Source organism: Danio aesculapii, chromosome 2, assembly GCF_903798145.1.
Source record: "Danio aesculapii chromosome 2, fDanAes4.1, whole genome shotgun sequence".
Taxonomy (NCBI): Eukaryota; Metazoa; Chordata; class Actinopteri; order Cypriniformes; family Danionidae; genus Danio; species Danio aesculapii.
Window position 1 is genome coordinate 11175258 of NC_079436.1, and position 26922 is coordinate 11202179.

Genomic DNA, 26922 nt, shown 5'->3' on the forward strand with positions numbered 1-26922 from the left:
AGATAAGACAAAAACAGAAGCCAAAAAATAAAATAAAGTACAATAAATAACAGGTGTTAAAATCTGAAAAACGTAGTAGAAATCAGGGCTTTTCTTTTTCTGGATTGCTTTGTAAAAACTGTAGGTTGGGTTTAGGGAAGTGGGTGGTCATTGGTCAATTAGTGCTTTTGAAAACACTATTGGTTGGGTTTAGAGAAGGAGGAGGATGGGTCATTCAGTCGACGCTGGCCTCTGGTGGATTAGCATGAAAACACACGAATGCCACTCACGAGAGAACATTGAGATGTCAAAATGCATACACAGTGGCCTCTGGTGGATTCGTGAAAACAAAAACTGAAAAAAAAAAAAAAACATGGTTCCTGGGATGTATTTGGCTCTCTCCAGAAATTTATATAGCAGTTCATTTTCAGAATGAGCCTGGGTTGACAATAATATATGAAAAATAATTATAAAATGAAATAAAAATACACAACAGTTTAGCAATGACAATGAAATGAAGCCTAATTTCTGTATAGGAGAAGCATTTTAACATAATTCTTTTGCATGTTGTTTATGGCATCACTCTTCTGCAAAATGACTATGGACTCCTTTGTGATGTTTGCTTTTGTTGTGTTTGTTTCTATCTCTCCAGCATTTGTGGTGTTGAGCACTTGCAGCGAGCCGGAAATAAACTCACAGTTTTTGACTCTTTCTACTTCTGCATCGTGACCTTTTCTACAGTGGGGTTTGGAGATGTTGTTCCTGATATTTGGCCCTCCAAGTTGCTAGTGGTTATTATGATACTTGTCACTTTAATGGTCCTGCCAATCCAGGTAAGCCTGCTTTGAGAACACTAAGTATGCTGTTAATAATCAGGGTCCCACTTTATATTAAAAATGTCATATAGTGCAGTGATTCAGTAAGTTAAATATTTGATATCTACATAGTAGGTAAGTGGCTTGGGCAAGTTAAAAAATGGATATGCTCATTCATGAATAGAGGAATTACCCCTTGAATTAAAAGCTTCATAATGACCCTATTTGGAATGGTCATGAATATTAATGAGCTCTGCTCTGACACTCCTGCAGCTTAGTGCCTGCTCTCTATCTCACTCACGAACACACACTCACACAGAGTGATGTACTCTGAATAAGCTCTCAAAAAAATCATACTATGTTTGTCAAAATATTTTAACAATAATATGAGTAGATGCCTCATTAATCTTTTCAACTGACGTGTTAGAGACGTTTGTTTTAGCTAGCTTCAATCTTTAATCCATGAAGATGAAATATAGGCTATATTATAATTATACTCAACAAAAGGGACAGAATGAGATATATATTTAATATGTAATTAATATCAACCTCTGCATAAACAGATTAGGTTTAATAAAGTGTATTGCTGTTATTACACTCAATCAAATTCACATTAAGTGCTGAGTTATATGACACAATGCATAAACATGCATTAAACACTTACTGTATATTCAGCAGTCAATATGTTGTTGTTGCCTCATTGAAAACATGTTGCACATTTCACAATATACACTATAAAACAGCAAAAGATGTACCTAAACAGATCAAATGCCTCTTTGAGATGTCACTGAATAAATTGGTAATCCGTATATCCTGCATTTTGCATTATGACGAGCTACTAGAACTACATGTCGTTAGCAATGCATAGAAAACAACTGGGAAACACAAGGTGTGGCTGAATTTATTGGCCTCACTGCATTTCCCGTTTTTCAAAATAAGAGTATGAGATATATTGTAATTTATTATATACTCAGCTAAGCCTAAAAATACGGTAACAGGTCTGTGTTTTGACTGTCAAACTTTTCATGACTCATGCTGCTCATGCAGGTCCAGCTGACGCAGACTTAACAGTGTGTGTTTTGTTCTGACAGACCTGATTTTTAAAGGGGTTTTGCATAAAATCTTGTACTATATGTACTATTACTACTTCTTGGAGTAGATTATTATTATATGCCACCATTAAGTGACCTTTAATTAATTTAGATGAATCATTTGGTACAATGCACTTTTTACCCACATGTAGATGTTTTTACATTGTACTTTTAATATTATTTAATATTAAATATATGTTTATATATTATATATTATATTATATACTTATATTAATAACAGGGGTGTAGATTTAGTATGGATGGAGGGGACGCGTCCCCACCAATATCCACCAACTATTGAAATGTCCCCACCAATAATTTAATTAACTTTAAAAAATATATACTGCACTGTCAATATTAACCTAGACATGCAGAAAGAGTTAAATCACAGAGTCGCACCACCCCCAAAACACATATGAACATTGTGATTGTCTGTGCGTTTCCTTGCAGTCTTGTGAGAGACTGTAGCTGCGTTCAGTAAAATCTGTTGTGATCACTGTCTTCTAGGCTGAAAGATGTAAGAAACACACAGTGACTGCTAGCCAGTTTTGAGGAAAACATGACACAGCGGGGTTAGTGGTAACAGAGTGTTACAATTAAGCCACACACTGTTGGACACCAATTAAACTAACAAATAATTTTTTTTAATTTTGAGTGTAATGTTGAGAACTTTTTGAATAAAAATATTGTTTTAATAGAATTTTTTATTGCGAATTATGCAAAATAAATGCACTGTATAATAATGGATAAATAGATCATAATGCAAATAGATTCAAATGTGTTAATCCAATAAACAAATAAATAAATAAACATGCTGTGCTATGTAGAATAAAGAGGAAATGAGCCAATTACTGAGAAAATATAGCTACTATTTAAAGTAAACAGAAATTAAACTAACTGTGTGAAATCTGCCTTTATAAGCATGTGTTACAACTAACCCTCTGTCTGTTACAACTTGCCCCGCAGGTGGGGTAAATAGTAACATTTTTACTCCTGGTACTTTTGGCAATACTGCACAGAAACCATAGGTCCGACGACCATAATTTTAGTGCATTTGTTTATTATTTGACCAAAACCAAAAGTGTTACTTTGTGCCCTGCTCTCCCCTACCTACTTCAAAAAGTTTTTAAAACAAATTGAAATGGTAAATGGTGGTTTCAAATTGCACCATAATGTCAATACACTTAACAGTTCCCATGGTCCAATTAGGCACGATAATGTACATCAGCGGCTGTGGCAGTATCATTAAAATGGGAGATAATTCTGTGCAATGCATTGATGTGTCCTTGTGGTTTTACTAGTTTGAGGAGTTGGCTTATCTGTGGATGGAGCGGCAGAAGTCTGGAGGATATTACAGCAGACAGAGAGCAGAAACAGAGAAACATGTGGTGTTGTGCGTCAGTTCAATCAAAATTGACCTGCTGATGGATTTCCTAAATGAATTTTATGCCCACCCTAAACTTCAGGTAATTAATACATACATTTATTTTCAATGCATACTTTTTTTTACTTCATTGTTACTGTGACTTTATTTACCATTATTATAGGACTTTATATGCATATACATTTTAATGACAGCTGTATTTATTCAGCTCAGCAGCAGTTAGCTTGGCAGTGTATTTAGACTATTTATGTCTATTTGATGTTGGCATCTTTTAGGAGCACTATGTTATCATCCTTTGCCCAACTGAGCTGGATGCGGCAGTCAGAAGTGTGCTGCGGATCCCAATGTGGTCACATAGAGTCATATATCTGCAGGGCTCTGCCCTCAAAGACCAAGACTTGGTCAGAGCAAAGTGAGTTCAAAGAGACTTAAGACACTATATTCTGTAAAATTTACTGCACTGTGGCTGCTTCCAATTTTAGTAAATATAGTTATTTCTGGGATAACATAAAGTAAAGCTCAGTGGCCTGGTCATAAATTATAACTTCAATTCCAAAAAAAGTCAGGAAATTGTGAATTGCAAATTCTTTTAAATCTTTTATTATCAAAGTACAAAGAAAAAATGTACAGTGTTTTCTCTGACCAAATACATTTAAAAAAGCCCACAGTAGGCAGAAAAATGTTACTACATAACCCTCATTCCCCGAGGAGGGGAATGGAAATGCTATGTGGAAAACTTCCACTATGGGGATTCGTCAGAAGCCAATCATCTGAATTAGTAATAAAACGGGCCAATGAAATGCCAATGAGTTGGCGACATCAGCGTGCACAGCTGGCAGCAATTACAATCATCTGTTGTATAAAGATGCCCACGGTGCATCGCAAAGACACCTATTCTAGCTGAAGAGCCACATTACAGCTGTCAGCTAAGGCAAAACCGCTGTGGCGAAGGAACATTATGTGGAAAACTTCCACCACAGCAATGAAACCTTACCACTTTACTGGTGAGAGGTTTGCCAGGCTCTCGGCGTGACCGCACCATCATCACCAGAGACACAGCCCTCCAATGTGCCCGAAACCCTAACAGGTCAAGGTGCCGGAGCACCCAGTCCCTGTGCATAACCAATTCATCCCGCGAGTGAGCTATAAAAAGCCAGTCATCGAGATAATTGAGTATGCAGATGCCCGCAAATCAAAGGTTTGTTAAGGCATCACCGTGCATCGCAAAGACACCTATTCTAGTTGAAGAGCCACATTACAGCTGTCAGCTAAGGCAAAACCGCTGTGGCGAAGGAACATTATGTGGAAAACTTCCACCACAGCAATGAAACCTTACCACTTTACTGGTGAGAGGTTTGCCAGGCTCTCGGCGTGACCGCACCATCATCACCAGAGACACAGCCCTCCAATGTGCCCCCTGGCCCTAACTTACCTTATTTACATTTGAAGCGCACAAAGGCTTATTTATATTTTTGGGGGAGTCCTAAAAATACACCTAGCTAAGTTCTAGGAATTTTAAAATATGACAGTAGATTGGGAAAGCTAGCAGTCCCGATAGGGAGGACACTGCGGAGGCCACCTGCTGCCTAATGGGGAGACCTGGTGGGCATGAATGGTGGGAATGCCGTGCATTGGCTACACGGTTAAGCTCGCGAGGAAGAACGGCACACAGCAAATTCCGTGTGACTCCAGAGGAGCAGACGGCAAGTGAGCTAAGACATGCGACGAGAGCGGATACCTCCCATGCCGTGCTGTCCGTCCGGTCCAGCATGTGTTTCCCCTCTAGCACCGGTAAAAAAAAAAAACAGCGCAGTGCAAGATACACTGCAAACAGCTCCAGGCAATTAATATGCCAATGCAACTCAGTTTCTTCCACGGACCCACAGCTGCATGGCCACAACACACAGCCGTCCAGCGCATACTGGATGACATGCCTGGACACTTGTTCTAGAGGCACGCAGACCTTTCGTAACGCAGGGTCCGTGAAGAGGCTGAGGGCACAGCGACACAGTGGAGTAAGAGTCACCTGGTGCATGCGTTAGCTTGGTTAAAAACTGGCAGAGACAGGGAGAGCCCGGAAGGGAGGACTTTGTACTACCATGCTCAACCCATCGCATACAAACCGCAAAAACTGCCAGTGGCATGGGGAAATTGAAACATGAACATACGTGCTCTTCATAAGTACAGACTAAAAAGCTTCTACATCATCTCGGCTGGAGAGAATGGCTCAATTGCATCCATTTCCAGGAGGACAGCAATCTCCTCGCACAAGACAGGGACGGACACAAGGCTGATCTTGGTGTAATACACACCCATAAACTTGGAGGACCGTTTAGTGAACTAAATCGAATAGCTGAGTCTGACTGTGCGAATGAGCCATCGTGACGGGCTGGGCCATGCTAACATGGCTGGCAGAGTTTCCAGACTTTCATGAGCTACAGATAAAAAAACAAACATTTGTCATGGTTCAGGGATCAGCAAAATAACAGGTTTGAGTGACTAGCACACAGGTACTGTACTATTGACATAGAGGCATAAAGTGGGAGACTACAGAGATATATACTGCCATCAAGAAGACATTTTTGGGAAGCTTAGTTCTTACTGCACGTTTAGACCGAAAGCGGCGAGAAGTCATTCATAAGTAGCCGGAAGTCATTTATTTTCAATGGGAGCCGGCAGCGATAAGCGGCGAGGAGCAGTCTTCGCTGGTGTGGGCATCGAGGAGAGTTGAAATCAAGTCAACTCTATGGTAATGAGTTATGACGTGGTTCGGCGGCAAGCAATCGGAATTTCACCACTTGAGAGGAGTCCAGAGAACACAGTCACAGTGAACTTTTGTTCCGACCACAGTTGTTCCCATGGGTTGATGATTGCGGTCGCAGGATTTACAATTATTTGCAATGTTTTCTTACAGGAATATACATTAAAAAGTTACTGGTGAGTTACTTATGTGCATTAATGTTTTTTTTTTTTTCTTTAAAAATTAAAAATTTCTTTTAAAATGTTTTTCTTTTTCTTTAAGTGTGAATCTCAAGCACCAATACAAAACAGTATTGCTGCTTCTGGATATTTCAGACATGTGGACACATTGAATAATTAAGTGGAGCAAAACCACACCACATGTAACTTGATCTTCACGCTAGAAAGCATGCGGGAATGTAACTGTTATATGCTGCAGCGGCCCATTTAAATACAAGATCACTCTCGCCGCCGGAGCTGAAAGCAGACAGCGTTGTCGCCAGGGCGGCCAGAGCAACCTTTGCCGCTCTCGCCACTTTCGGTGTAAACGCACAGTTAGATCAAGTCTCATTCTGCTTGTGCTACAAACAACACAGGCTCATTTCAAAATATTTTTTTTTTAAATTAAACATCTTTTAAAACTTAATTGTATGTGAATTGAGAATACAAATAGTTGAAGACTGTAAAAGTAAAATGAAAGTTCATTTGAGAGCTTCTGTCCCAACATTTTAGAGTGTTGCAGCCATCAAAATAAAACAAATGTTTATACTTACAAAATACATTTTATTTGGTCAGTGAAAATAAAAATCTTTTATTTTGTACTTTAGACGAATAAACAAAATAGTTTTGATTGTTTTGTATTTTATAAGAAATGATAACTTTCTTGTAATAGGAGATGTACAAATGGTCATCTTAAAAGGATAGTTCACCCAAAATTGAAATGGTCATCTGAAATATAGGTGACTTTTTATTTGTTTTTTACAACATTCCAGCTGACACTGTGGTCCGTGGTGATTCATATAATGAAAGTCAATAGCTACCAGCACTTTAAGAGTCAAACTAAATGAATAAATCTATCCACATTTAAAACAATTAAAGAACTGTAAATGAGGTATGGAAATCTCAAACAAACAAACAAACAAACAAATACTTATATACATAAATACAGAGGTTGGATAATGAAACTGAAACGCCTTGTTTTAGATCACAATAATTCATTAGGATGGTGTAGGGCCTCCTTTTACAGCCAATACATCATCATTTATTGGAAATGACAGATATAAGGTTTGGGTGGTACACTTATTTGGGGCTTCTCCACATTGTAACTGCATCAGAACTCCACTGAAGGTGGACTCATCAGAGAACAACAGATGTTTCACATTGTCCACAGCCCAAGATTTTTGCTGCTGGCACCATTAAAATCGATGTTTGGCATTGACACAAATGACCAAAACTTTGGCCATAGCAGCTTGGCCATGTATATTGACCCTGTAGATCTCCCGACAAACAGCTTTGATGGAAACAGGAGAGTTGGTTTAATTCTGCAGTCAGTTGGGCTGCTGTGGTTCTGTTTTTTTTCATACAATCTGGGTTAGCACCTGGACATCCATTTCAGACAGCTTCCTCTTGCATCCACAGTTACTGTTGGATGTGGTTCATCCTTCTTGGTGGTATGCTGACGTTACCCTGGATACCATGGCTCTTGATGCATCACAAAAACTTGGTGACAGATTGACAGATGCGCCAGTGAGACGTGCACCAAAAATTTGTTCTCCTTTGAACTATTGTCACCCAATATAATGTGATAATGTTATGTGCATTGCAGTATTAATCTGCTAACTAAAGTTTCACACAAACGTTGTCACTGGTGGAATGTGCAATAGATGAAGATTGGCCACCAGGCTGGTCAGATTTAGCCATGAAACCTCTGCTAAATTGACCAGAGTTTCAGTTTTATTGTCCAACCCCTGTACATACATGCATACATACTGTACATACATACATACATACAAACATACGTATTATTGTCTAAAATAACCTTTTTATTGACAGACTGGATTATGCTGAGGCTTGTTTTATTCTGACTTGTCGCTGTGTGGCTGACCGCAATGCAGCAGTATGTATTTTTTAATATTTGTTATCAATTTTAAACCATTAAAGGAGCAACTCAGCTCTTGGGGACCCATTGTCCTGTAATGTTTACTTAAAATTTGCTTCAGCACGCCTGCATATATTCAATATTTTCAGGCAATCCTGAAAAGTTTGATTAGCTGCTGAGATGTTGTGTGTTTTATTAGGGTTGGAGTTAGCTACAGGATATGTGGAGCATAGTTGAATATTTCTCACAGAATATATTTTGCTGAGTTGTATTTGTGTAATGTTCATTAACATTCCAGCTTTATTTACTTATTCATTTTTAGGATTATCAGACCATCCTGCGTGCTTGGGCAGTGAAGGATTTTGCTCCAGGCTGTACTCTTTTTGTTCAGATTCTGAAACCAGAAAACAAATTTCATGTGAAATTTGCAGGTACTGTTAAATCTGTCTTTGATTCCATAATGTTTCAAACAGCGTATCAATTCATAAAAAAAACAGACAGGAACTGTAAACTGTGATGTCTGCTTTCAGATCATATTGTTTGTGAGGAAGAGTTTAAATTTGCCATGCTGGCCATGAATTGCATCTGTCCTGCAACATCTACCTTCATCACCCTTCTGGTGCACACCTCACAAGGCCTGTGGGTCCATCAGCCTGATCACGTATCATATTAGTTACATATGCAACTCTTTATATATCATAATATGGTCTGCATTTGTAGATTCTGTGCGTTTATTTGAATGCATGCTAGGTTACTTGCACAATACAATAAATATTAACAGATATTGCTCAAATTTCATCTGGCAGTTCTGAGTTGTGGGCATAGAGACGTAATGATGCAATGTCCTTTTTAATCAGTCAGTACAAGTTATGTTATAACATGATAAACACTCAGAGTGTCTCTGCAAAGCACGACATCTACTAAACCACATTACAAATATGGGGTTATATTTCCAAGCAACTATAAGCAGCACCAAAGGCATAATCATTCATTGTTCTCAGTGGCCCTGGAATTACTAATATGGGAATTTTGGAATTTTAGGGGTAGTTGTGATGACTTCCCTTAGCTAAGCTATGGCTAGATATTTTGAATGTAACAGTACATTGGAAAAGCAGTCCCGTTTCTAAAAGAGAAGGATGCTGTGGACCCACATACTACCCAATGAGGAGCACACTGTAATGGGAAGCCCTACATATGAATAAGATAGTTAGCTAATTGTGAAGACATGTGTTTATCCAGAGGGTAAAACGTGTAGTAGTAAAACGTGTAGTAGTAAATGTTTGTTGACCTTGCAGACATACAGTTTAATTTAAAGGGCATGCAACACCCAACTTCTTCATTAGGTGCTAGGAGCCTTGTAGGAACTCTCTAGGGTTAACTGGCTGGGGAACTTAGGGTGTACCCACACTAGGCTATCTGAACCATGCCCAGGCATGTTTGACAACCATTTTCCGGTTCGTTTGACAAGTGTGAGAGCTCAGAATCAGGCCCAGGCACGATGGGAAGAGGTGTACCAAAGTGCGAGTCAGTTAGGCGTCGGCGCGGTACACTTTTAGTGTGAGTGCAAAGCGTTCCTTGAGCGCGAAACTAAAGACCCGTAGACCCAATCGCGCTCAGGTACTGTTCAAGACAACCGTGCCTAGTGTGAGTACACCCTTAATAGAAGAGTGCAATAAGTGCACACATCTCTGAGTGAGGGAGCATGGCACTACAGAAGGTGACACTGAGGTAATTTTCATCCAATTACCTAGTGTTACCCAGCATACAGCAGAATCCAGATTCACTGTGAGATTGAAAAATCTCACTAAACTGTTAGGTGTTGCCTAGCCTATGACTGTTAGAGAGGCACCACACATTAATGTATAAGGAGAGGCAATACCCTTGACCAGTAAGCTCACCCCCTCAGGCACAGATTACTTTGCAACTGATATGGAGAGTGTAGTAACGTTCGTTGTTGTGGGAAGAAGAAGACAGGTTCGGCGATTCAGGTAAGCACAAATCTTTTCTTTTATTTTCACCACACATGAAGCTGTATATGCGTGTGTGTGTGTGTGTGTGTGTGTGTGTGTGTGTGTGTGTGTGTGTGTGTGTGTGTGTGTGTGTGTGTGTGTGTGTGTGTGTGTGTGTGTGAGCTCTCTCTTCTCCCGACTGCTCCTCCCATTCTCCTTAAGAAGGGAGTCTCTCCGGCCCAATCACTAAAAAGACAGGTGTTATTTATCATTTCTGATTGACCTGCTGATTAGCCGCCGGGCTCAGAGCATGCTCTCCGCCCTTATTGGGTGTTTGATCACGCTCACCTCTCCACAGAGAGGTTATGGCATCTACTATCCAGTAGGCCAACATCTGTTTACACACAACATTTCCCTTCCACTGCTCCATAACAGAGAGATTGAATTAATCTTTATTTCTATAGCGCTATTATGATGTAGATTGTGTCAAAGCAGCTTAACATAAAAGTTCCAGTAGAATGGAATTGAAATTCAGTCCAGTTTTCAGAGTTGAAGTTCAGTTTAGTTCAGTTCATTGCTAATTTTCACTGCTGAATGTCCAAACACTAAAAGCAAATTTATCGATGCACAGCTTCACAAGTTCCAAACCAAGCAAGCCAGTGGCGACAGTGGCGAGGAACAAAACTTCACCAATTGACAAAGTCAAGGGAAAAAAAAAACCTTGAGAGAAACCAGGCTCAGTTGTGCATGACCATTTCTCTTCAGACCAAACTTCTTGAGCTGCGGTGTGCTGGAGGGTGGAGAATGCTGGATGTCCAACGTGGAGAAGCTGCAGATGTGAGTAGGTCAACGGTGGGTGTTCAGGCTGGCCCACGGCATCCATGAGGGAGACTTGTCTGTTACTGGTGTCTTTCAGGAATCAGTCTCATGCTCTCCTCCATGACCGTCACAACATCTGCTCAGGATACGGCCTGGTCGAGTATTATGGATACCTCTAGAAGTCCTTTACTGTTTTTATCATTTCTTCACAGGACTTGGATCACATCAATGGCGCTGCACAATCTCTAGAGACCTCGGGGAGAGTATCCCCAGGTGGAAATAGAGAACAAGGAAAACAATTAGCTTAGCTACTGTTCATAATGTATTTGAACAAGTGATAATAAATATCAGTGCAAAAGGACATGCTATTAATGTAATTAGCAGTTATATAAACAAACATGTAAAGCATAGGAGTGTTTCTAACAAAATGTCTCGTGCATTAAGACAGGAAAAGTGTGTCCTACAGGGGGTTTGTCAAGCCCACTCACCTGCATGGAGCACACTCATGCATCATGCCGCTATGTGATGCATTGTGTGCATGCTTTACTAAAAAGATAGGTCTTTAACCTAGTTTTGAATTGAGAGAGTGTGTCTGAGCCCCGGACATTATCAGGAAGACTATTCCAGAGTTTAGGAGCCATAAATGAGAAGAACCGACCTCCTTTAGTGGATTTTGCTATTCTGGGTACTACCAGAAGCCCTAAGATTTGAGATCTTAATGAGCGGGTTGGATTGTAGCGAGACAGAAGGTTGGTTAGATAAAATAAGATGGAGAGTAAAGTTCTGTGTGCGGTCCACAATAAAGCATAAAAAGCAAACGGGACACTACAGTGCTAGGACTGGACCTGCCTCCTTCATAGTCAGCGTCCCCACCAACTTAATCTGAAGGAAGAATAGCTCAACAGTAAGTTTAGGGCAAGTTTAGGGATCTTCTCTGTGATAAGAGGACCAGTCAATAAATAGATTCCACTTCAGGGTGTACTAGGGCCTTGTAGAGGGAGATGTAGCTTGAGTGATAGCATCGACTACTGCTGGAGGTAGGTCACTTAATTCACGAGACACAGGTGCCAGATGGTACCTGTCCCTGAAATGGTTTTAGTTAAATTTGTAATGAGAGAGTTCTGGAAACCGAGTCTGGGTGGGCTAAATGGCACAACTAGAAAGTCCTGCTCCTTGTCCTCCCTGACTTGCACAGTGTCTGTTGTTTCATTTGTGTTCCCTATTTGTCCTCCCACAGGATTTCCTGTTGGTAAACCTGTGTCTTTCCATTGATAGATGCTCTTTGTTTGTCTATATGTTCAGTAGTTCTCTAGAGTCAGTGTACATATACATTATTTCCGCAATGGGTAGTATTTGGTCTTCATAGCATCCTTTGAGATTAGACTAGGAATGCTGTAAATATTCTAGTGGAATACCGATGTGATCATGATAGAACAACTCTTTTTTTCTTCTTCTGGAAACGAGAGTTACACATGTAATTGAAATTTCACCTAAAACAAAAAATCATAATTAAATTGAATGTTATAAATGATATATGTGTATCTTTTGCAGAGAGGGCCAGCACTCTCCTGAGGACTGGCACAGAATCTATGGGAAATGCTCAGGAAATGAAGTGTACAGTATAGTTTTAAACAAAAGCATCTTCTTTTCTGAGTATGAAGGAAGCAACTTTGCTTATGCATCATTTAACGCATATAATAAGTAAGGATCTATATTTATTAAGAAATGCTTTTGATATAATAGATTACTAAAATGACAATTTCAACGACCAAGAACACTTCTCAGATGTGTAATTTGTGTAATTTTTTATCTATTATTCTAGGTATGGCATTTGTCTCATTGGAGTCTGTCCTGAGGACACTAAGAGCATTCTGCTGAATCCTGGTGCTCAGTATACCATGAATGCCTTGGACACGTGCTTCTATATCAGTCTCACCAAGGAGGAAAACTCCTATGTTAAGCAGAGAGAATGTAGAAACAACAGCAAGACTCAACGACCAATGAGCAGTGCCATTGCAAGCACAGGTCAGACAAATGTTTTGCATTATAATCCAAAGACAGAAAAGTGCTGTAGATTTCTTCACATGGCAAGATTTTAAAAATATATCTTTTTGAAAGTCTCTTCTACTCACCAAGTCTGTACTTATTTGACAAAAATAAACATAAAAACAGTAATATTGTCCACTGTGATAATATTTATATAGTTTTATATAGTTTTGTGGACACTAACTAATAATAACTAACTAATAACTGAAGTCTTTATTTGAAATATTTCAAATTTTTAAAGTCTAATTTTATTTTAAGCCAAAATTCATAAAAATTCTAAGTAAAGTTCCCCTTGGGATGGGGAACTCCAATGCTATGTGGAAACTTCCACTATGGGGATTTCGTCAGAAACCAATCATCTGAAAGAGTATAAAAACGGGCCAATGAAATGCCAATGAGTTGGCGGCGTCAGCGTGCACAGCTGGCATCAATGACAATCAATCATGCTATAAAGACGCAGCCAGTGCCATGCTCGACATCCTTTCGCTTTTAGAGCCTTTCACGAAGCTTCTGAGAGAGTCTTTGAGGGTTTCTCCAACCTGTGTCAACAGAGAGAGATCGAGAAGCAGCTTCTCCCGGTCCAGAGCGCGTATACGCAGTGGCAGATGGTCGAGCTGGGTTTTTCTCCCTTGCCTGGCATACTTTGGGTCCGGGCCTCCAAGAGCGGTTTGTATATAGGAAAAAGCTTTCCTAAAAGAGCAACACGGTTGTGCAGCGCGTCTTTTTCAAGAAGTCACTCCGACCGTGCGTTTCTGGATGCGGTGGTTTCCTATCCTCGGATGATGGGCACGAGCACAGCGTTTCATGTCTGGGGGTCCAGCATGTTAATGCGGTGCTCGTGGGCAGTACATGCCATCACTGATGTCATGCCTGTTGAGCAGTTAAGATCGCGGCTCGCTCTTGCAAAAGAGCCACCCACCCCAGTTGTCACCCGCACTGCGGTTGGCACTCGGGCAGATCTGAGGGTTTCAGTGGGAGTAAATCCGCCGCCCTCGGGCTGCGGACCTCTCGCTCCTCCACGCGCTCCATCCAAGCTTCAGGTGCAGAGAAGCGCTCCGTCCTGGGATGGTCGCTCTCTCACATGATGACACTGGGGATCAGGGGGGGGGACACCGGGGGTCTCCTTTCTCTCCCACTCCCAGCCTCTTCTCTGGAGTTTGGGTGCGAGACGAGAACATCTCGTCTCCTGCTCTCCCTTGGGACCCCAGCGCTCCCTGGGTGAGCCCACTCACTCCACGCTGCCCCGCCGCTGGCACGTCAGCGATTGTGCGGGTGGGACCACTTGCGGGGGCTCTGCCTGCCTGGTTAGCGCAGGCCAGCCCATCGCAATGGCTCATCCATACGATCAGACTCGGCTTTGCGATTCAGTTCCCGAAACAGCCTCCCAGGTTCACGGGCGTGTATCTCACCAGGGTCAGCCCTGCGTCCGCCCCTGTCTTGCGAGAGGAGATTGCTGTCCTCCTGGGGAAAGATGCAATCGAGCCGGTCCCTCCAGCCGAGATGGAACGCGGGTTTTACAGCCTATACTTCATCGTGCCGAAAAAGAGTGGTGGGCTATAACCAATCCTAGATCTGCACGTTTTGAACCGCTGCCTTCACAGGCTGCGCTTCAGAATGCTTACGCAGATGCGCATCACCCGATGCGTTCGTTCTCGGGATTGGTTTGCAGCAATAGACCCGAAGGATGCGTATCCATACTTCTACGCCACAAAACTGCGGTTTGCGTTCGAATGTCGAGCATGGCAGTATGGTCCTCTCCTTCGGGCTTTCACTGTCTCTGCGGGTTTTCACCAAGCTCGCGGAGGGTGTCCCCACGCCCCTTCGGCTCGCGGGCATCCACATGCTCAATTATCTCGATGACTGGCTGATTTTAGCCCACTCCCGGGAGCAATTGATTATGCACAGAGACAAGGTGCTCCGGCACCTCTTGCTGTTGGGGTTTCAGGTCAACCGAGAAAAGAGCAAGCTCGCCCCCGTCCAGAGCATCTCCTTTCTCGGGTTGGAGCTGGACTCGATCACCATGAAGGCGCGCCTCTCACGAGAACGCGCCGAGCTAATGCTGAACTGTCTGAGAGAGTTCGACAGAAAAAAAGGTGGTCCCCCTAAAATCTTTTCAGAGGCTCCAGGGGCATATGGCATCCGCAGCCGCGGCCACGCCGCTTGGATTGCTCCATATGAGACCACTACAGCGTTGGCTTCACGATTGGGTCCCCAGACGCGCATGGCACGCGGGCACACACCGAGTGACTGTCACTGCGCTGTGTCTCCGCACCCTCACCCCCTGGAAGGACCTCTCCTTCCTACGGGCCAGTGTGTCCCTAGGTCAGGCATCCAGGCATGTTGTCATATCGGCAGATTCCTCCAGTACAGGTTGGGGGGGCCGTGTGTAGCGGGCATGCTGCTGCGGACCTGTGGAGGGAAACCCAGCAGCATTGGCATATCAACTGCCTAGAGCTGTTGCCAGTGTTTCTCACTCTGCTCCGCTTTTTACTGGTGCTGAGGGGGCAACACATGCTGGTCAGGATGGACAGCATGGCTGCGGTACAGTATGCCATCCGTATGGGGGTATACGCTCCCGCCGCATGTCTCAGCTCGCTCGCCGTCTGCTCCTCTGGAGTCATGCGTGGCTGAAGTCGCTGCTTGCTATTCACAGCCCGGATGGGCTCAACCGTGCGGCCAACGGGCTCTCATGGCAGCTCCTTCCCCGGGAGAATGGTGACTCCACCCCGAGTCTCGGGGCATGCGTAAGTATGCGTTTCCCCCAATGAGCCTACTCGCGCAGTTTCTGTGCAAGGTCAGGGAGGACGAGGAGCAGGTCTTGCTAGTTGCGCCCCCTGGCCCAACCGGACCTGGATATCAGAACTCTCCCTCCTCGCGACCCCCCCCCCCCCCCCCCCGGCCGGTCCCTTTGAGAGAGGACCTACTCTCTCAGGGACAGGGCACCATCTGGCACCCGTGCTCAGTTCTGTGGAACCTCCATGTGGGGTCCATAGACGCGACGAGGAAGACTTAGGTAACCTACTGTTGGCAGTGGTTAATACCATCACTCAGGCTAGTGCACCCTCTACGAGGCATGCCTACTCCCTGAAGTGGAGTCTATTCACTGAGTGGTGCGATTCTCGCCGAGAAGACCCCCCATCTTGCCAGATCAGTGTTGTGCTTTCTTTCCTTCAGGACAGGTTGGAGCGAAGGCTGTTGCCCTCCACACTGAGGGTTTACGTGGCCACCATCTCTGCTCATCATGATGCGTGGATGGCGGCACCGTGGGGAGGCATAACCTCATCATCCGGTTCCCCAGAGGTGCGAGGCGGATGTTTCCACCCCGCCCCTCTCTCTTGCCCTCTTGGGATCTCACGGTAGTGCTACGAGCCTACGTGGGGATCCCTTCGAACCACTCGACTCAGTATCCTTGAGATTTCTGTCCTTGAAGACAGCTCTGCTGGTCACGTTGGCATCGATTAAGAGGGTTGGGGACCTGGAGGCATTTTTGGTCAGTGACTCGTGCCTAGAATTATGGCATGTGCCCAATTATGGGCTATGTCCCCAAGGTTCCTACTACGCCGTTTAAGGATCAGGTAGTGAGCCTGCAAACGCTGCCCGCGGAGGAGGCAGACCCAGCCCTTTCATTGTTGTGTCCTGTTCGCCCTTGCGAATATATGTGGACCACACTCAGAGCTTTAGATCCTCTGACCAGCTCTTTGTCTATTACAGTGGTCGGCAGAAGGGAAGTGCCATATCTAAACAGAGGTTGGCCCACTGGATAGTGGATGCCATCTCCCTTGCTTTTCGAGCCAGGGTGAGCCATGTCCCCCGGGGGTGAGAGCTCACTCCACTCGGAGCATCACATCCTCCTGGGCGTTAGCACGCGGCGCCTCTCTGACAGACTTTTGTAGAGCTGCGGGTTGGGTGACACCCTATACATTTGCATTGTTTACATTCTGTGAGTGGAGCCGGTTTCCTCAAGGGTATTAGGTAACCCTTGGTGATTGAGGAAACGATTCGGTGGAGGTGTCGAAACACGCTTGCTGCGCCATTCTCCCTAACCTGGAGATACGTGCGCTTTTTCAGCTTTGTCAGTTTAGTTCCCCATTTTTTGGCGAACCCTGCAGAGTTCCTCCGAGGCCCCCAGCACCTGACTCAGCGGAGGAGTCAGGTGGTGGCCCATTACGTTGTTGGCATGCCCGCTGGTCAGCCCACGTTCTGGGTATAGGTGCCTGCTATGCGTGATCCCCGCTGGCGATCCCATACGTTCACTTAGCCACGGTATAGTCCCCCCTTCTAGGCGGGCTCGTGTCTTCCCTCCCCACTAACCATCCTTATGCAAGGACTCCCCATCTCTGGGCTAGTCCATAGGTTGTCACCAGGTCTCCCCTCTGGGTAACAGGTGAGCTCCGCAGCGTCCTCCCTATCGGGACTGAATGCTTTTCCAACGTACTGTTGTATTAAAACCTATTTAAATGGGTTATTGCGACTCCCCGAATATAACTGTTCCTGAACAGGTAAGTAAGGGCCAGGGGACATGTTGGAAGACTGTGTCTCGGGGCGTTGTAGGTGCGCTCGCTCTACTGCGTGGCACACCCTTCGCCAGGGACGCAGTAAGGTTCTTTCGTTGTGGCGTTTTCCATAGATTTCCCCATAGTGGAAGTTTCCACAAAGCATTGGAGTTCCCCATCCGAAGGGGAACGTTACGGTTACTAAAGTAACCCTCCCGCGGGGAACGGAAATGCTATGTTCCTTCGCCACAACGATTGTCCCTTAGCTGTTGAGCGTGAAAGTCTCTTCAGCTAGAAAAGGATGTCGAGCATGGCACTGGCTGCGTCTTTATAGCATGACTGATTGTCATTGATGCCAGCTGTGCATGCTGACGCCGCCAACTCATTGGCATTTCATTGGCCCGTTTTTATATTCTTTCAGATGATTGGTTTCTGACGAAATCCCAATAGTGGAAGTTTCCACATAGCATCCCCCTCGGGGAACGAAGGGTTACTTTAGTAACCGTAACGACCATATTCCATGATGATACTTTATACTAAATTGTCTTATATAAATACATCAAAACTCTTTTTTTTTGGATTAGCAATGTATTGCTAAGCATTTAAATTAGGCAAATCTAAAGGTTTTTTTTCAGCATTTTTAGAACCCTCAGATTCCAAATTTCAAAAAGTTGTATCTCAGCCAAATATGGTCCTATCCAAACAAATTATTCACCAATAAAAAGATTCAGCTTTCGTGTGATATATAAATCTCAATTTAAAAACATTGACACTTATGACAGATTTTGTGGTCCAAGGTATCAAATATCATGTATCAAACATCAAATATCATGGCAAAGCTAAATTTGTACCTTTTTGGTGAAAAAGCCATGCTATTGTTCATCATTATTGTTATTATTTTATTTTATTATTTGACTTGTGATACATTTATACACTACCTGACAAAAGTCTTGTCATCGATCCCAGTTAAAAGAGCAACAAATAATAACTTGACTACTAGTTGATCATTTGGAAAAGTGGCAGAAGGTAGATTTGTTCTATGAATCATCTGTTGAACTGCATCCCAATCATTACAAATACTGCAGAATACCTATTGGAACCTGCATGGACCCAAGATGCTCACAGAAATCAGTCAAGTTTGATGAAGGAAAAATCATGGTTTGGGGCTACATTCAGTATGGCGGAGTGTGAGAGATCTGCAGAGTGGCTGGCAACATTGACAGCCTGAGGTATCCAAACATTTGTGCTGCCCATTACATACAAATTCTTCAGGGCAAATTCTTCAGCAGGATAGCCCTCCTTCTCATACCTTAGCCTCCCATTTACTCCCAAGTTCCTGGAAGTAAAGAAGGTCAAGGTGCTTCAGGATTGACCATCCCAGTCACCAGATGTAAACATTATTGAGCATGTATGGGGTAAGATGAAGGAGAAGGCATTGAAGACGAATCCAAAGAATCTTGATGAATTCTAGGAGTTCTGCAAGAACGCTTTATTTGCCATTCAGGATGACTTTATTAATAAGTTATTTGAGTCATTGCAGAGATGTATTGATGCAGTCCTCCAAGCGTATGAGAGTCATACACAATATTAATTCTTTTTCCGCTGCACCATGACTTTATATTCTATAATGTACGTTATTTCTGTTTGGTGACAAGACTTTTGTCAGACCTTACTGTCCTAATTAAATAATTAAAAATCAAGGCATGATCAAATTTTATATTGGTAGAATAAGCATAATTTACAGGCCTTTTCCTTTCATATAAGCCACATCTGATACCAAATAATCAACTAGAAATCAAGTTATTATTTGTTGGTCCTAAAACGGATAGCTGACAAGACTTTTGTCAGGTTGTGTGTACAGTGAATATTTAATTTCACTCCTTATCCAAATATCCAGACCAGGGGAAGTTTAATAGTATTCCCATCTTGTACTGGTTGATATTAACAGGGGGGTCAAACAGTGGCTTGCTATGTGGACATCACTCCTGACATTAGGTTCTCATCTGTGTGGTAATGACTGGGTCGTTCAACAGGACAATGCTGCAGTTCACAATAATGCCTGACAAAGAATTTTCAGTAGTTGCTCAAGCATGTTTAAAGAAATGTTTGAAGTGATTAAGAAGGACAGTGGGTCTACTCACTACTGGGTCTATTTTTTGATACTCAGGTCTGTTGTATTTTTTTTTTTTTTTTTGGGAGCCTATATATGAGTGGCACTGTGGCTCACAACAAGAAGGTCTCTGGTTCAAGTCCCATTTGACCAAAAGGCATTTCTATGTTTGCATGTTCTTTTTTAAGGTTTTCTATACATAGTCTGCTCTCTCTCTCTCTCTCTCTTTTGTCACTTGCTCCAGAATCTTGTCATTTTTTGTCATTTTAAAGCAGTACTTTCAACCTGGTTTTGGTGCACCAGTGCAAAATATAAATAATAAAAGAAAATATTTTTCCCCTGCACTTAAATTTTGATCAGAAGTGTAATTTTAAAGTCTTTACTTTTACTTATAATCACAGTATATGCATTTTTGCTGTAAAAACTGTGTTTTTTATTTTTTCTAAAATGTTCTTCCATAAAGCACTAACACTTTATGTTTTAAATGATATGTTATAAAGAAAGTGAATGAGACTTACAAAATGACAAGAATCACCATAATATTTACATCTGTAAATGTATGCATGATAAAGATACAATGTAATATTATATATTCTGTGATTTATTTACATCTAAGTTTTATATTTCTTAAAGGGACCATGGCCATAGATATACAGGAAATAAGCATTCCATCCACGTTAGGCCCATCGCTCTCAACGGAAGCTAATACATCTGAGAAAAAACAACCAATCATGACTCCTGTTGTAGAATTGCCTGATTCACCTTCCTTTCAAGCTGACAAGTTACTCAGTGGTCAGTCAAAGAGCCACGTCACTGGAGATGAATGCAGTGATGGGTAATTTAACCTTAATTTAATGTAACCTTAATTCACTGAGAGTGAAAGCATGATTATGTTATTATGAAAGATGTTTATTACACTTGTTTCTGGTCCAAATATCTTAAAATTATTAAATCAGGAAGCTTTTTAGACAAGCAACACATGCAGTGTTATTTTAAGAAATAATGTGTAAAAATTAAGTGAGTTTTTCCTTTAAATAAGCTAAATAATATGTCAAAGGGGCAAGCAAACTTATCTTGGGCCCTATCATACACCCAGCACAATAAGGTGCAAGACATATTTAGCACAATTTGTTGCTATTTTCAGACCAGCGCAACCCTAATTTTCACTTTTTGCTCCATTTTGTTTAAATTGCAAATCCATGGTATATAAGTATATAATTTCACTCAGCCGGGAAAAGGGGGACCACTTGAATGGTTTGTGAACACAATTAAGTGCGCACAGCAAATCAAATTGTCTGATAATTGTAGGAAATAATTCCAAAAGGCAGACTGTGTAAACATTGAACAAAACAAAAATACGAGGTATATGCCGAGTTCAGTGGCTAATCAGCTGAGGTGATGAGACCTAGCTGTCACTCAAGTGGCCCCGCCCTTAATAATGCAGACTTAATATAACTCAATAAAAACAAAACTGATGAGTCATAAAAAATTTCACCCCTCACAGTTGTCATGAAGCGTAATTTTATACACAACAAAATAATTTTTTTGTACCAGGCTGTAAACACGTTATGTTTTGCTGTAAAGTTGGCCATTTTAACAGTGGGGCAATATCCATATTAGCTTCCATTTTAGCTTCACAAGTGAGAGCAGGATTTTGCAGCTTGATTCGGACACGCCTTTATTGCTTTTGCGCTTTAGACTTTGCGCCTAGATCATTAAAATACAACCCCTTACGTCATAGGAAAAACTAAATTATGTTTTCGTACCCCATATGCAGGTAATTTTGGCATATTATTTCTTAAAATAAGACAATATTGTTTGCTTGTCTAGAAAATTCTTCTTGATTTAATATTTGGGCTAGAAAGAGTACAAGAAAAACATTTGTAATAGTTATTAGTCCAAAACACTGAATTACATCAAGCATTATTATATAGGAATATGATTTCCTGAACTTTTCTTTTCTTTTTTGCTTTTTTTAGTTACTTTATAGGATATCCTCCAAATTTACCCTACATTGGAAGCTCAACAATCCTTTGCCATTTACGAAAAAAGAAAATGCCCACATGTTGTATGCATCTGGAAAAGGTAACAGATAATATATACAGTTAAAGTCAGAATTATTAGCCCCCCTGAATTATTAGTTCCCCTGTTTATTTTTTTCCCAATTTCTGTTTAATGGAGAGAAAATTTTTTAACACATTTCTAAACATAATAGTTTTAATAACTCATTTCTAGTAACTGATTTATTTTCTCTTTGCCATGATGACAGTAAATAATATTTTAATGGATATTTTTCAAGACACTTCTATACAGCTTGAAGTGCCATTTAAAGATTTAACAAGGTAATTAGGTTAACTAGGCAGGTTAGGGTAATTAGGCAAGTTATTGTGTAATGATGGTTTGTTTTAGACTATCGAAGAAATATATAGCTTAAAGGGGCTAATAATTTTGACCTTAAAATGGTCTTTAAAAAATTAAAAACCCATTATATTTTAGAAAAAATATTAGCAGATATACTGTGAAAATGTCCTTGCTCTGTTAAACATTATTTTAACATCAAGGGGGCTAATAACTCTGCCTTCAACTGTAAGTTCTAATATATTTCCACATGTTTACATAAAACAAATATACACAGAAGCATGTGTCTCTCCTTCTGTCATGTCTGAATTCTTGTGTTTATTTTAAATTAGATTGATGATCTAAAATGATGTTTTTTCATACATACATCACATTACCTTTAAAAAAAAATTGGTTCTGCTTTTATTGAACAAAAACATATTAAAATATAAATATAATTTAACAATGAATAGAATTCTCTTAAGAGTATTTTTAATTGAATGTCCTTCTTTGGAACTCACAGCAGCACTCCTTTATACACTGATTATAATAAATGTCGAGCACAACATCAGCATTTTAAATTTATTTATTTTTATTTATATATTAAAATAGAAATAAGCATAAAAACAAAGACATAGTGTGCTTTATGTTTTGTTAAAAATGTTTTTAAGAATCTCTCATTTTATGTTACATTAAAAATTATTTACATTTAGTCATTTGGCAGATGCTTTTGTCCTAAGCAACTTACAAGATATCAAGTCCACTCACCTGTGTGAAGCACACTTTATAAATATAGAAGATCTGGTGCAAATGTGCAAAATCAGTGCAAGTGCCAGTTAAAGTATCAGAGAGATGAAAGAATTTGTTTTCTGCAGGTGGTTTGTTAAGCCCACTCACCAATGTGAGGCACACTCACTTTGGGGTTTCACAGGGGTTCAGATGATAGCGAAATTGATTTCTAGTTTTTAGTTGTTTTAGTAATTGTTTGAATGTTAATAAGACTAATCTTCTTCCTGTAATGTCAGTTTTTGTCCAAGACCTGCAACCACAAAGACGATGAAGATGCAAAAGTGTACAGTTTGAAGAGTAAGCTGGTCATTGTGTCTGTTGAGACAGCAGGAAACACCCTGTACAACTTCATCCTCCCGTTACGAGCCTCGTACAGACCACAGAATGAACTGTGGCCCATTGTGTTGCTCTTAGAGAATGAGTAAACATTTTTAAACATAACTCTTCTTCACTTTCTGGTGTTTTGTAGGTATGAAAAGTGCTACAATGTTTTGTTTCTGTGTGGTTTCTTCGTCTTTTAGACCGGATGAAGAATTTCTTGAGACTATCTGTTGGTTTCCAATGATTTACTACTTGCTTGGATCAATTGACAGGCAAGAGACATTATTATGAAAGATTATCATGTTTGCTTGTATCCTGTCCTCGAATAATCAATTTACAGTTGGTCCTCCGGAAGGAGATAAGCCCACTGCTGTTCACCGAGAGTCACCTTACTGAGATTAAAGCTCAAGGAATAAGTCTTACTGTAAAACCAAGGAACAAATCAGCAACTTTGGTTAAAATACAATATTTTTATTGTAAAATTTTTAAATTAAGCAACATTTTCTTGACAAGGAAAAAAAATTGGCTTGTTTTCATAAATAAGTCAAAATTAAGTGAGTTTTTTCTTAAAATGAGCAAAATAGTCTACCAATAGGGTAAGCAAAAATAATCGTGTTTCAAAGTGAAAACAAGATTATTTTGGTTACCCCACCAGGCGTATAATCATTAATAAACATACCATTATCATTAATAAATACATTTTTATTTATTCTGCCATACGTTGACTTTTAGGAAGGTTTATACGCAAAGTTTTATAAATGAGACCCCTGATCAATAATTCAGAACATAATCTAATATTGATCAAGTGTTTATGCTCTCAGCACCAGTATTATCTCAGCAGTGATTTTAACATCTTGCTAGAAAAGGCAGCTATGACTAAATAGGACTACAAAGTTCATAATGCTGAACAGGTAAACCTTTGTTGGTCACAGAGCTTATTTTCTGCAGTAATTAAAGTCCAATTCAATAATCCCATTGGCTTTTAGTTGGGGCACCAGGGTGATACAGTCTTACTTGTTGATCTATAAAAACAAACCATCACTGCAGTGCTCTATTATACATCCAATATTTTTTTCTTACAGCCTGGATGACCTGTTGCGTTGTGGCGTCTCTTTTGCTGCCAGTATGGTGGTTGTGGATAAGGAAAGCACAATGACTGCTAAGGAGGACTATATGGCGGATGCAAAAACCATAGTTAATGTTCAGACTCTGTTCAGGTGAGAGATCTTGAGATTCTCAATGGGGTTGATAACTTACATCAGGCCTTTTATTGTTACTCAGACACCTTATGCTGTGTTCAGACTATCCAATATTTTAGTTGTGAGGATTTTTGTTTTACATTTGATCTCCTAAATTCTCATCATTTTGTGAGAACAAAAACATGTTAGAGTATTTGTTGCTTACATACCGAGGTATCAAGCCATTTGTGCTGCCCATTACATTACAAACCACAGGAGAGGGCAAATTCTTTAGCAGGACAGAGCTCCTTCTTATAATTCAGCCTGTACATCAAAGTTTCTGCAAGCAAAGAAAGACAAGGTGCTCTATGATTGTGTAGGATTGGGTTTTAAAACCACAGCGGTTCGAACTGTAGTTCTGCCGAATGGGCAGTATTAATAGCTATAAATGTGGGAGAGCGTTGATATTATGTGATCGTATTGTATTGCAATATGGAACAGTTAAGTGTTGATGTTAAATCAAAAGTAATTCACAAATACTTGAAAATGAAATGATTTAATGACAATAATTCCCTATGGTTACAACTGAATTAGTTACAAAATAACTGTATAAAATGATCAAATATGAAATGATAAAACATATGATATAAATTGTACCCAGCTTAAATGTAAAATTAAAGTTACCAGAGGTAGAAGGAGAGACACAGGGGGAGGGAGAGAGAGACAAAGAGAGCAGGCCCAGAAGTTAGCCTGGCTGCAGTAGAGTCAGAGAAGATTCAGAGGTGGAGAGGACCAGAGGAGGAAAGCAGACCAGGAAAGACAGGCCAGGAAAAGAAAAGAGGCAGAGCAGCGTTTTACCACCTATTTTGTATCTTTCTTGACCATGTGACCAAAGCCCAAATGTTGAGACATTCAAACTGACCAATCAACATGTGACCACATCGTAAAACCCCCAAAGTCCACACACCAGGCACTGATCTTATCAGTATCTGCCTTTGGAGTCAGTATGGACCTTCTTGAGTCAAAAATACATGTTTTGTCATGTAAACAAATGCATATAATAATTTAGCCTCTTACAATTGGCCATCCCAGTGATCAGACATGAACATTGTTGAGCATGTCTGGGGTAAGATAAAGGAGGAGGCATTGACGATGAATCCAAAGAATTTTAATAAACTCGGGGAGTCCTGCAAGAACTTTTTCTTTGCCATTCCAGATGACTTTATTAATAAGTTTGTTTAGAAATTTATAAATAAATTTGAGTCATTGCAGAGATGTATGGATGCAGTCCTCCAAGCGCATTGGAGTCATTTACAATATTAATTCTTTTTCCACTGCACCATGACTTTATATTCTATACTGTACAATATTTATGTTAAGTGACAAGACTTTCGTCTTATCAAAGTCAGACTTTACTGTCCCAATTAAATAATTAAAAATCCAGGCATGTTCATATTTTATTTTGGTAAAATAAGCGTAATCTAGAGGCATTTGCCTTTCATATAAGCCACATTTGACACCAAATAATCAGTGTTATTATTGATCAAGTTATTATTTGTTGTTCCTAAAACTTGGATAGGTAACAAGACTTTTTTAGAAAGTTGTTTAATTTCATTAATTCAAATAAAAAAATGAAACATTATTAATTAGATGATTTAGATTATTATTATTTAGATTTATTACACACAGATGGATATATTTCAAGTGTTTATTTATTTTCATTTTGATGATTTTGGCTTACAACCAACAAAACCCCAAAATCTAGTATTTCTGAAAATTTAAATATTACTTATTACTAGGGCCAGACAAAATCTGCGGACATATTTTGCTATTTCTGCTCAGAATTTTATTCATCATTGATGCAGAATGATTTTAAGAGTATCAAAGCAAAACTTAATATATATGAAATATTATGTTTACAATTCAAATCTAAACAAAGCAAGTCTCTCACGTAATATATATTTACTAAAAGGCAGAAAATATTACGTTACACACTGTATTGTAAATAAATCATATGAATTTTTTATATTAGTCAATAATATTACTGAATCTATTTTAAAAACTGAATAAACATAAATTCACACACAAATAAATAGACTCAATGATAGGCTAAAAATCTGCAGATTCCTGTGTGTGCAGATTCTGTGTGGGTCTACTTAAAAAAAGAATTTTTAATACAGAAATGTTAGACTACTGAACACAATGAACATGTAAAGCACTCAATACTAGGTCTGGGCTATGTTTTTGCATGGAATTCCTCAGCAATGTGACATGACATGATGTAATCAGTCTGTGGCACTGCTGAAGTGTTATGAAGCCAGGTTGTTCTGACAGTGGCCTTCAGGTCTTCTGCATCGTTGTGTCCGGCTGGAAAAATGTCCTGGTAGACGGTTGCGCTGACATTGAACTTGATAAACATTGGACCAACCCCAGCAGATAAAATGCTCCCCAAACCACCCCTGAATGGAAACTTTACACTGGAGCACAAGCAACTTGGATTCTGAGCCTCACCTCTCTTCCTCAAAACTCTTAGACCTTGATTTTAATATGAAATGCTAAATTTACTTTCATCTGAAAAGAGGACTTTGGCCCACTGAGAACAGTCTAGTTCTTTTTGTCCTCAGCCCAGATAAAACGTCTCTGACATTGACTCATGCCTCCCTCTGCTGACCAGCTTTATGGAGATTCTGAATTGATTTTTGGAGATTCTGAAAACTCATAGAGAATTTATAGGGTATTGTGAAGCGGAAGATGTAAGATGTACCCAACACTGC

At 40.5% G+C, this 26922-nt stretch overlaps 1 protein-coding gene across 1 annotated transcript in view; it reads left to right on the plus strand.

Moving 5' to 3' along the window:
- The window catches only part of kcnt2 (potassium channel, subfamily T, member 2), a 62401-nt gene that overhangs the window by 17719 nt on the left and 17760 nt on the right, over window positions 1–26922 (plus strand). The window contains exons 10-22 of the mRNA XM_056472757.1: window positions 632–812; window positions 3187–3351; window positions 3545–3681; window positions 8061–8124; window positions 8429–8537; window positions 8637–8745; window positions 12426–12575; window positions 12697–12899; window positions 20157–20358; window positions 21503–21608; window positions 22886–23070; window positions 23171–23242; window positions 24053–24187. Of these exons, the coding sequence (XP_056328732.1) occupies window positions 632–812; window positions 3187–3351; window positions 3545–3681; window positions 8061–8124; window positions 8429–8537; window positions 8637–8745; window positions 12426–12575; window positions 12697–12899; window positions 20157–20358; window positions 21503–21608; window positions 22886–23070; window positions 23171–23242; window positions 24053–24187 (1818 nt within the window). The remainder of the gene's footprint in view (window positions 1–631; window positions 813–3186; window positions 3352–3544; window positions 3682–8060; window positions 8125–8428; window positions 8538–8636; window positions 8746–12425; window positions 12576–12696; window positions 12900–20156; window positions 20359–21502; window positions 21609–22885; window positions 23071–23170; window positions 23243–24052; window positions 24188–26922) is intronic.